The following is a 13,035-nucleotide window of genomic DNA, read 5'->3' as shown; positions in this document are numbered from 1 at the left end:
CGATGATTGAGAACAATCCATGACACTGGCAGGTCTCAGCTTGGCAAAGGGGGCAGTGCATGCTATAAATTCTGCAGGGTGCCCAAACTTTTACAGACGCCATTTTTTTGTTTTCTGTTATTTTGAAAGTGTAAATGATGGAAATAAAATCTAACTTTTGTTGACATATTATAAGAATGTCTAATCTGTAATTTGATGCCTTTTGGAGATTTTTCCATCTTTCCTTGGCTATTGTATTCACATTAATACAAATTTTTAGCTGGGGTGCCCAAACTTTTGATCCCCACTGTATATATATATATACATACATACACACACACTACTCTATAGCCATATTGTATTGTGTGTGTATATATATATATATATATATATATATATATATATACACATATATATATACACATATATATATACACATACACACACACTCACCGAGCCACTTTATTAGGTACACCTTGCTAGTACTGGGTTGGACCCCCATTCTGCCTTCATTCTTCGTAGTATAGATTCTACAAGGTTTTGGAAACTTTCCTCAGAGATTTTGGTCATATTTACATGAGTTACTGTTGCCTTTCTATCATCTGGAACCAGTCTGCCCATTCTCTTCTGACCTCTGACATCAACAAGGCGTTTTCATCCACACAACTGCTGCTCACTGGATATTTCTCTTTTTCGGACCATTCAACGTAAACCCTAGAGATGGTTATGCGTGAAAATCTCAGTAGATCAGCAGTTTTTGAAAAACTCAGACCACCCCGTCTGGCACCAACAACCATGCCACATTCAAAGTCACTTAAACCCCCTTTCCTCTCCATTCTGATGCTCGGTTTGAACGTCAGCAAGTCGTCTTCGCCACGTCTAGATGCCTAAACGCATTGAGTTGCTGCCATGTGATTGGCTGCTTAGCAATTTGTCGTACCAAGCAATTGCACAGGTGGACCTAATAATTTGGCCAGTGAGTGTATATCTAAAGATTTATGTCTTTTATAACTATAATATGAAGTAATACTACATTATGATATCGTATGCCTAAAATGCAGGCTTATGATTTTTAAATCAACGTTATATGGGTCCAGCCCAAACAAAGAAGGCATCCTTAAGCCCCCAAAACACTTTGCCAAAATATCAAGATTTATATATACATTGAACATTTTGGACTCGGGTGTGGCACTCCCACTCTCACTACCTCTCCAGTTTCAACCTGGGGCAACTCAGGGAGCCATTTAATATGTGAGAGCTGCTAACCCAGTGTTAATACACTGCACACCTTCATTTCAACACTACTTTGGTGAAAACAGAACAGTCTTGGGAAACAATTGCTACCCATCCATTCCACCAGGAAAGGAAGACATAGACAGCAATAAAAAAACAAACAAACAACGATGCTCTAACCCTTACTGAAAAGATGGCCTTTGCTGCATCATGACCATCAGTATTATCAGCCTCATCGTTTTCTCACAAAGAATACCTGCTGGGGCTGATGGAGGACCTGGCTTCCACCATCGTTAAGAGTATGCTCCTTGGTCTGCTACACTTTTTTTGCACATGTAGCCATAGTAACGGAAAAAAACAGAAGCTCCCTTCTCCAAAAATCTATTGCCTTCTTGAAAAAATGAATTCTAAATGACCATTGTACCTATATACAAACACACAGAGGCTGTGCTCAAAAATGCAAGAATGTTTGGGTATCATGGATGGTCAACCCTTCTACCACTACAGACTTGAACAAGTTGTGACCCAGTTATGTAATGTCCACAGCATTCCTCAACGCATATGAGCTCCACCACTGGAATCCAAGCTCCACGATGGAGATACCTGGCCTCATTTCACCCAAAAGTTACTTTGCAAGTATTCCCTCAACTTTCACTACTAAATCTCCTACCTGTGAAGCAGTGCCTACCAAGGGATGAGAAATGGAGAGACTGTTGCACTTAACTACCTAAGTCAATTTTTTTCTACTCTGTAGTAACCAAATGATTGTCTTATGGCCGTTTAAAGTACCTATATCCCAACCTGCTTGGATGAAGCCTCATGGAGTTTGTATCTTTTTCTTACTGTAAGAAAAATTGTGTAGCAGTGACTACTGCCATTGAAAATTGCCAATCACAATCAGTGCTGCTGAGTTTCAGTGACTACTGCCCTTGAAAATTGCCAATCACAATCAGTACTGCTGACACGTTGTCACTGGGACAGGCACTAAAAATGAACCTGTCTAGTAACCGCATAGGTTCACATATGATATGTTGGTAGAGTTTTGGACCCAAGTGTAGGTATACTCATGTATGATCTACAGAGTTCCCCTATGGGTCCCTGGAGAGGTCTAAAGAGCATAAAATATGAGCGTGTCACAAGTTTGTAATGAATCTGTTACATTTTTATTAATCTTGACAATATCATGAGGGCTTTAGCTTCTGTTCCTTTATCAGGATTAATAATTAAAACTGGACTTGTTACAAATATGCAGCGCTCTCATCTGTTACACTTGTAGCTGAGAGCTGCTGTCGGCTGTGAGAAATCCCCCCCCCCAATGCTGGTATATTGTGTGAGAGCTGGGATGTGTGTGTCTTCAGCCAGCGTCTCTCTCTGCTCTCACAGCTTTTGCTGAATGGATCTGTGTAAATCTCCACCATGCAGCACCACATTTGTGAATGAGGGCTAACAGGCTACTGGACTTCAGTTCCCACAAATCTTTGCATGTGGAGGAGGGAAGCTTTACTGTTTCCTAACCACTACCCACCATACTCTTAAAAGGACAGTACACCACCTAAAGAAAGGCCCCACTGAAAGCCGGCCAACGTTGAATACCAGGCGCCAGGGACTTTCAGACATGTTAAGGGGTACCCCATTTATGGGAGACGCATAAACCCGCTCGCTGCTGGGGTTGTATGCAGAGGTGTACACCAGGACCCTTTTTGATTCTTCTGAACTGGTTGAGGTTGTTTAGAGACTCTAGGTACCCAATTGTAGGTCAGTTTAGTCTTGCTATAAATTATGAATGCAAGCTAGTGGGTAAGAGATCATGTCACCCTTTAGAGCACTGTTATGTATGTGTAACCACCTGTTTGAGTTACCCCATGTTTGTTTGCATTACCTTAATACATTTCAATAATTTACCTCTAGGTCGATGTGGTCAAATTTCAATGGTGGTTTACTAACCCTTAACTCTACAGGTGTAAACGGCTTTAGTATATATATGACTGTGTGTCACTGGGGACAGAGAGTTATGGCAGAACAGAGGACCCATCATCACCAGCGGCTCCTTCAGCGGTAGCGCTAGACACTATTTTTGCATAATACCATAGATTCCTGTCAAATGGCTCCCTTTCTGAACAGGTGTGGGGACCTTTATATACGTATTAGCAAATCTAAGATCACTTTAACATTTTCACTCAAGGTTTAGGGCTATTCCAACTGATACAATTTTCAGCGTCATTAAACCTTTTCCATTAAGCATTTATTCTGGAAACGGTCGATATAATAAATTACTCAGCCCATTAATTTGGACTGCTGCGGTGAAGAAGGCATGTTCATAGAGAACGTATTTATTTTTTATTGTTTAGAAAAATTCCTTCAGTGTGAACAACAGGAAGATGCGATCTCTATGACCTAGACACACGAGGTCTCACTACGTGACAGAGTGGAAGGATCATCCCTTTGTTGTGTGAATCATGTTTACATTCCCCTAAATGATGTATTTTAATTTCAGTAACAAAATATTCGGTGCGATGGAACATAAGCATGATCACGCTGTTTCGTTATTTTTTAATAAAGTTTAGAGGGTAAGTGCATTGCACAACCTGGTGACTATCCGTTAGCATTTCCATCGGAGGATTTACATTTCCTGTGGTTGAAGTGGGATGCAGAAAATAAATAAACAAAGGTTATGGAAGTATGAGTAATCACATTAAACATGTCTTTGCGATTAAAAATAGCGACTGGAACTCAGGACCGACCACCATGTTTAATCCCGTTCATGTGAAGGAGGCATAAAAGCAGGTAACCAACACTAGGTGGTTTGAATCGTATCTGATTGAGTCACAGTTCACTTTAACCACTTATATATATCATATATTATAACCTTTTTGTGATAAAATTGAATAAGAAACTAATATTCAAATTAATATATCATATATACTCAATAATAATAATAATACACTCAAAACATATAAAAATATTTTCAAAAAATTAAAAAGAAAAAAATTGGAAAGAAAAAAATGGTCCAATGAAAAACAGTGTCCCAATAAAAAAACAGTGTCCAAAAAAAAGGTCCCAAATTTTCAAACTTTATGATCCAATAGGAAGGAATCCTATTTCATCCCGTGATACTATTACCCTCTGTATTTATATAATCAGCATTCAATCAGAGATCTTCTATTTCCTCTCCAAAGAAATTTTCCAAGGTCCTCAAAAGACAAGAAGGGTCTCAAGACTCATGTTCAAGGTATAGGTAAAAGATTTAATAGCAACTTACATTAAAATTCCACATATCCAGCTCCAAACATGGCTCCTATGCGAGTTCTGCCAAACAAATGCAGTAAGCCATGTGTGAACAACCAAAAAAATGGCCGCGGCGACACTTCCGGTCTGCGTACGTGCGTCTCGACGTCACACCTCTAACGCGTTTTGTCACTTCCGGACTTCGCCTGAAGTCCGGAAGTGACGAAACGCGTTAGAGGGTGTGACGTCGAGACGCACGTACGCAGACCGGAAGTGTCGCCGCGGCCATTTTTTTGGTTGTTCACACATGGCTTACTGCATTTGTTTGGCAGAACTCGCATAGGAGCCATGTTTGGAGCTGGATATGTGGAATTTTAATGTAAGTTGCTATTAAATCTTTTACCTATACCTTGAACATGAGTCTTGAGACCCTTCTTGTCTTTTGAGGACCTTGGAAAATTTCTTTGGAGAGGAAATAGAAGATCTCTGATTGAATGCTGATTATATAAATACAGAGGGTAATAGTATCACGGGATGAAATAGGATTCCTTCCTATTGGATCATAAAGTTTGAAAATTTGGGACCTTTTTTTTGGACACTGTTTTTTTATTGGGACACTGTTTTTCATTGGACCATTTTTTTCTTTCCAATTTTTTTCTTTTTAATTTTTTGAAAATATTTTTATATGTTTTGAGTGTATTATTATTATTATTGAGTATATATGATATATTAATTTGAATATTCGTTTCTTATTCAATTTTATCACAAAAAGGTTATAATATATGATTACTACACTTTCTAGGGAGAAAGTATGACTTTTTGAGGAATTTTGGGGTGGAGGAGGTTATACACTGATTTATTCACTTTAACCACTACTCGACCGGCCGTTGCATATAAACGGCCGGACGGTGACAGTGCAGGGTCGGGTGGCCGTTTATAAACGGCCTCCCCGCACCCTGCTTGTGCGCGCTCCTTGGGAGCGCGCAGCACTGCGATCCGGTGCCCGCTGTCTCCTCCGGACACAGTGAAACACCAATCGTCGGACGGGACCTCTGTAGGAGGTCCCGATCATGTGATCACTGATTGGCCAATTAGTGATCACATGCAAAGTAGTAAGCAAGATGTCACTTGTGACATCATTGCTTACTACGTGTGAAATCTGCGAATGATCACAGAGGTCACATGGTACAAGGCTATTCACAAAAGCCTTGTACCATGTGACAAGCTGTGACCAATCACAGCTCACTCAGTACTTCTCAATGAGTGCAAGAATGCAGACAGAGAGAAAGAGAAATGATTGCTTTTACATCCTATATGGGTGTAAAAGCAATCAGTGTAAAAAAAAAAAAAAAAAACTTCATCACTCCCCACAAGTAGTACAGTGTCACCATGGTGACACTGTACTGCTAGGGTGACAGTATGTAAAAAAAAAAAATTAAAATTAAAAATAATATAAAAAAATAAAATAAAAATGTAAAAAAAAAATGTTTAAAAATTATACTTTTTGGTTATAAACTAATTTGGATTTTTTTTTTTTTACTAAAAAGATAACGGAATAAATTTTGGCCAAGATTTATGATGAAATATTATTTATTTGCAAAATTTTATAAAAAAAAACACTTTTTTTCAAAATTTTTGGACATTTTCATTTACATAGCAAAAAAAATAAAAATCCCAGCGGTGAATAAATACCACCAAAATAAAGCTTTATCTGTCTCAAAAAAATGGTAAAAAATTCATTTGGGTACAGTGTTGCATGACTGCGCAATTGTCATTCAACATGTGATAGCGTTGAAAGCTGAAAATTGCCCTGGTCAGGAAGGGGGGGAAAGTGTCCGGACTGGAAGTGGTTAAAAGGAATCTGTTTTTTGAGCAGATAAATGCTGTGATTTATTTTTTTTTAATGCAGTGGTTCAAGTCAAATCCACACATGAATTGACTTTCATCTGAGATTCTAGCTGCACATATTTCAAGATTAACCAAGGAGGTCAAATACTTTTTCTCTCACTTTGCTTGCTTTGCTTTGCTTGTTTATACAATATCTCCAACAAAGATAGAGCAGTGGAAAATGGGGGCTGCTTAATAAATAAGGTGGTCTTGATGTATTCTTCTGGCTCGTGTAAAGATCAGATCACTTTTTTTTTTTTTTTAACAATGATCTCTAAACAGTGGCCCTCTGCTTGCATTTAACTGGGGCACTATTCCTCCTACTGACACCAAGCGTGGGCACTATTCCTCCCACTGACACCAAGCGTGAGCACTATTCCTCCTACTGACAACCAAGCGTGGGCACTATTCCACTGACACCAAGCGTGGGCACTATTCTACTGACACCAAGCATGGGCACTATTCCTCCGACTGACACCAAGCATGGGCACTATTCCTCCGACTGACACCAAGCATGGGCACTATTCCTCCGACTGACACCAAGCATGGGCACTATTCCTCCTACTGACACCAAGCGTGGGCACTATTCCTCCCACTGACACCAAGCGTGAGCACTATTCCTCCTACTGACAACCAAGCGTGGGCACTATTCCACTGACACCAAGCGTGGGCACTATTCTACTGACACCAAGCATGGGCACTATTCCTCCGACTGACACCAAGCATGGGCACTATTCCTCCGACTGACACCAAGCGTGGGCACTATTCCTCCCACTGACACCAAGCGTGGGCACTATTCCTCCGACTGACACCAAGCGTGGGCACTATTCCTCCCACTGACACCAAGTGTGGGCACTATTTCTCCGACTGACACCAAATGTGGGCACTATTTCTCCCACTGACACCAAGCGTGGGTACTATTCCTCCCACTGACACCAAGCGTGGGCACTATTCCTCCCACTGACACCAAGCGTGGGCACTATTCCTCCCACTGACACCAAGCATGGGCACTATTTCTCCCACTGACACCAAGCATGGGCACTATTTCTCCCACTGACACCAAGCATGGGTACTATTCCTCCCACTGACACCAAGCGTGGGCACTATTCCTCCCACTGACACTAAGCGTGGGCACTATTCCTCCCACTGACACCAAGCGTGGGCACTATTCCTCCCACTGACACCAAGCGTGGGCACTATTCCTCCCACTGACACCAACAATGGGTAATATTCCTCCCAATCACACCAACAATGAGGCATTATTTCTACCAATGAAAACAACAGTTGGCACTACTTCTCCGACTGACACCAACAGCAGGACACTATCCCTCCCACGGACACCAAAGATAGGGCACAATTTCTTCAACACTATTTCTCTCCCTGCCACGATGGGGTACTATTTCTTTCATTGACACCAAAGATGGGGCACTATTCCTCCCACTGATAGCAACAAAGGGGAAAAATTTCCCTTACTGATACTAATAATGAAACACTATTCCTCCACTAATACCAATGATGGGGCACTATTCCTCCCACTGACATCAATGATTGGGCACTATTCCTCCACTGATACCAATGATGGGGCACTATTCTTCCCACTGATACCAATGATGGGACACTACTCCTCCCACTAATACCAATGATGGGGCACTATTCTTCCCACTGATACCAATGATGGGGCACTATTCCTCCCACTGATACCAATGATGGGGCACTATTCTTCCCACTGATACCAATGATGGGGCACTACTCCTCCCACTGACACCAATGATGGGGCACTATTCCTCCCACTGACACCAATGATGGGGCACTATTCCTCCCACTGATACCAATGATGGGGCACTATTCCTCCCACTGATACCAATGATGGGACACTACTCCTCCCACTAATACCAATGATGGGGCCCTATTCCTCCCACTGATACCAATGATGGGCCACTACTCCTCCCACTGACACCAATGATGGGGCACTATTCCTCCCACTGACACCAATGATGGGACACTATTCCTCCCACTGATACCAATGATGGTGCACTATTCCTCCCAATGACACCAATGATGGGGCACTATTCCTCCCACTGACACCAATGATGGGGCACTATTCCTCCCACTGACACCAATGATGGGGCACTATTCCTCCCACTGACACCAATGATGGGGCACTATTCCTCCCACTGACACCAATGATGGGGCACTATTCCTCCCACTGACATCAACGATGGGATATTACTGCAGACCCACACTGACCATAGCAACTATAAGATATTTTTCTACCGCTGACCGCAATGCATTTTCTACACCCACTAGCCGCAGTGTGGCACCTGTAAAGTCTTAGAAAAGTCAGAAGGATTTTTCGTGTAGCAGTATTAAGCTTTTGATTTGCAATCATAATGCAGGGTCATCTTTTAAATGACAATTTAATCACAATGTATATGAATATATGTTAATTTAATTAACAAATGTTTAATAAAAACCTTAAACTCTGGGATAATAACAAGAAACATAATTTTCTACCAACGAATTCTGAACTTTTTTCTATGTCAGAAATCAATCATTACTTTTGGACAATTCTGAGCTTTTCAACAGATTAGCAGTCCTCGTATGAATGCTTTGGAAAGAGATTTGTTGTGCACCAATAGAAACATCTTCAATAAGTAGGAAGATAGCCAAGTAGAAGACAGAGGGTCAGGCAGGAGAAAATAATTCAGAAAAGGTCTAATTTTGTTTTCTTGTAGTAGAGCAATACATTCAACATTCTATTCAAGACGGGAACTTACCCTACAAAAGGCTGTGGCCAGTGGAAGTAACTGAGCTGCAATGTGATATTCCTCAAAGCTGGAGCAGTCCTGAAAAACACAAAAGCAATGAGTGTATCTGTTCATTTACCTGAGAATGCAGCATATCCATTCACTAGAGAGCGGTGACATCACTGGGAATGCAGCCTATCCATTCACTAGAGACCGGTGACATCACTTGGAATGCAGCCTATCCATTCACTAGAGACCGGTGACATCACTGAGAATGCAGCCTATCCATTCACTAGAGACCGGTGACATCACTGAGAATGCAGCCTATCCATTCACTAGAGAGCGGTGACATCACTGAGAATGCAGCCTATCCATTCACTAGAGACCGGTGACATCACTGAGAATGCAGCCTATCCATTCACTAAAGACCCATGACATAGTTGAGAGTGCAGCCTATCCATTCACTAGAGACCGGTGACATCACTGGGAATGCAGCCTATCCATTCACTAGAGACCGGTGACATCACTGAGAATGCAGCCTATCCATTCACTAGAGACCGGTGACATCACTGAGAATGCAGCCTATCCATTCACTAGAGAGCGGTGACATCACTGAAAATGCAGTCTATCCATTCACTAGAGACCGGTGACATCACTGAGAATGCAGCCTATCCATTCACTAAAGACCCATGACATAGTTGAGAGTGCAGCCTATCCATTCACTAGAGACCGGTGACATCACTGAGAATGCAGCCTATCCATTCACTAGAGAGCAGTGACATCACTTGGAATGCAGCCTATCCATTCACTAGAGAGCGGTGACATCACTGAGAATGCAGCCTATCCATTCACTAGAGAGCGGTGACATCACTGAGAATGCAGCCTATCCATTCACTAGAGAGCGGTGACATCACTGAGAATGCAGCCTATCCATTCACTAGAGAGCAGTGACATCACTGAGAATGCAGCCTATCCATTCACTAGAGAGCGGTGACATCACTGAGAATGCAGCCTATCCATTCACTAGAGACCGGTGACATCACTGAGAATGCAGCCTATCCATTCACTTGATAACAGTGACATCACTGAGAATGCAGCCTATCCATTCATTAGAGAGAGGTGACATCACTGAGAATGCAGCCTCTATCCATTCACTAGAGACCGGTGACATCACTGAGAATGCAGCCTATCCATTCACTAGAGACCGGTGACATCACTGAGAATGCAGCCTATCCATTCACTAGAGAGCGGTGACATAACTGAGAATGCAGCCTATCCATTCACTAGAGACTGGTGACATCACTGAGAATGCAGCCTATCCATTCACTAGAGAGCAGTGACATCACTGAGAATGCAGCCTATCCATTCACTAGAGAGCGGTGACATCACTGGGAATGCAGCCTATCCATTCACTAGAGAGCAGTGACATCACTGAGAATGCAGCCTATCCATTCACTAGAGAGCAGTGACATCACTTGGAATGCAGCCTATCCATTCACTAGAGACCGGTGACATCACTGAGAATGCAGCCTATCCATTCACTAGAGAGCGGTGACATCACTGAGAATGCAGCCTATCCATTCACTAGAGACCGATGACATCACTGAGAATGCAGCCTATCCATTCACTTGATAACAGTGACATCACTGAGAATGCAGCCTATCCATTCACTAGAGAGCGGTGACATCACTGAGAATGCAGCCTATCCATTCACTAGAGAGCGGTGACATCACTGAGAATGCAGCCTATCCATTCACTAGAGAGCGGTGACATCACTGAGAATGCAGCCTATCCATTCACTAGAGACCGGTGACATCACTGAGAATGCAGCCTATCCATTCACTTGATAACAGTGACATCACTGAGAATGCAGCCTATCCATTCATTAGAGAGAGGTGACATCACTGAGAATGCAGCCTCTATCCATTCACTAGAGACCGGTGACATCACTGAGAATGCAGCCTATCCATTCACTAGAGACCGGTGACATCACTGAGAATGCAGCCTATCCATTCACTAGAGAGCGGTGACATAACTGAGAATGCAGCCTATCCATTCACTAGAGACCGGTGACATCACTGAGAATGCAGCCTATCCATTCACTAGAGAGCAGTGACATCACTGAGAATGCAGCCTATCCATTCACTAGAGAGCAGTGACATCACTGAGAATGCAGCCTATCCATTCACTAGAGAGCAGTGACATCACTTGGAATGCAGCCTATCCATTCACTAGAGAGCGGTGACATCACTGAGAATGCAGCCTATCCATTCACTAGAGAGCGGTGACATCACTGAGAATGCAGCCTATCCATTCACTAGAGAGCGGTGACATCACTGAGAATGCAGCCTATCCATTCACTAGAGAGCGGTGACATCACTGAGAATGCAGCCTATCCATTCACTAGAGAGCGGTGACATCACTGAGAATGCAGCCTATCCATTCACTAGAGAGCGGTGACATCACTGAGAATGCAGCCTATCCATTCACTAGAGAGCGGTGACATCACTGAGAATGCAGCCTATCCATTCACTTGATAACAGTGACATCACTGAGAATGCAGCCTATCCATTCATTAGAGAGAGGTGACATCACTGAGAATGCAGCCTATCCATTCAGTAGAGACCAGTGACATCACTGAGAATGCCATCTATCCATTCACTAGAGAGCGGTGACATCACTGAGAATGCAGCCTATCCATTCACTAGAGAGCGGTGACATCACTGAGAATGCAGCCTATCCATTCACTAGAGAGCAGTGACATCACTGAGAATGCCGCCTATCCATTCACTAAAGAGCGGTGACATCACTGAGAATGCAGCCTATCCATTCATTTGATAACAGTGACATCACTGAGATACGCCTGGCGAGATATGTAGATGGGGGCACTTTCTCAGCAGAGAAGTCATTCAGTGGACATTAGGGGTAGGATCCCATATAATGGGACTTTAAGCCGGTACATAAACGTGTCTGCAGAGAACATTTAGCTGTAAAGTGGAGATGTTCTGTCTAAATACTCAGGAGAAATTTCAAACCTGTAAACAGCTTTTATGAGTTTTCCACCATGACATGCTGAATCCATTATTCAACTTTGAACACAACATGGTAAAAAAAAAAAAAATGGATGGAGGTCAATGTTACAAGATATAATTTATGTGAAATTCCTTACAGAAGGAAAATGTTAGTGGATGCTGCAACGAGGGATGACCTTGGAAGACATGAAGTCCGAAATTACACGAAATGAAAAAAGTTTATAAGAAAATGAAATATTCCCAGAAGGATAAAATTTGTAATGAATTGTATTAATTACCCCCTATGTACACCTTTTTCCTGCTGGTGCAATATTTGCTGTATTTTATTTTTTAGTTATTTTTGTAATTATCCTTTTAAGTCTTTTGCTGTGTCCTAACCCAGAACACACGTTATGATTTTACTGGTCACCATAGATGATCGGAAAACCAAAGAGCCCCCATGTGTAAAGAGCAAGATAGCTACAGGGATCACCCTAAAGTGAATCTGTCATGAGAAAAACATGGGGGCCGCCATTGCTGACCTCTCCATTGCTGATGAAAGCGTCGGTCCCTTGGTGGCTGCTGCTCTGGACTGGATCAAGTAGAGAGATAAGGGATCCTGACACTGGATCAAGTATAGAGATAAGGAATTCTGACACTGGATCAAGTATGGAGATAAGGGATCCTGACACTAGATCAAAGTATAGAGATAAGGAATTCTGACACTGGATCAAAGTATAGAGATAAGGAATTCTGACACTGGATCAAAGTATAGAGATAAGGGATCCTGACACTGGATCAAGTATGGAGATAAGGAACCCTGATACTGGATCAAGTACAGAGATAAGGAACCCTGACACTGGATCAAGTACAGAGAAAAGGGATCCTGACACTGGATCAAGTACAGAGATAAGGGATCCTGACACTGGATCAAGTATAGAGATAAGGGATCC

At 42.3% G+C, this 13,035-nt stretch overlaps 1 protein-coding gene across 1 annotated transcript in view; it reads right to left on the bottom strand.

Annotated features, from left to right (window-relative positions):
* Window positions 1-13,035, bottom strand: part of LOC149440755 (myotubularin-related protein 13) — a gene marked incomplete at its 5' end in the record, with an annotated part of 208,535 nt that overhangs the window by 169,691 nt on the left and 25,809 nt on the right. Inside the window, one exon of the mRNA XM_089658165.1 lies at window positions 9,102-9,170. Coding sequence (XP_089514291.1) covers window positions 9,102-9,170 — 69 coding nt within the window. The remainder of the gene's footprint in view (window positions 1-9,101; window positions 9,171-13,035) is intronic.

Source organism: Staurois parvus, unplaced genomic scaffold (assembly GCF_062004578.1).
Source record: "Staurois parvus isolate SC_StPar_1 unplaced genomic scaffold, SC_StPar_1.0 ptg001054l, whole genome shotgun sequence".
Taxonomy (NCBI): domain Eukaryota; kingdom Metazoa; phylum Chordata; class Amphibia; order Anura; family Ranidae; genus Staurois; species Staurois parvus.
This window is presented reverse-complemented; position numbering and strand designations above follow the sequence as displayed.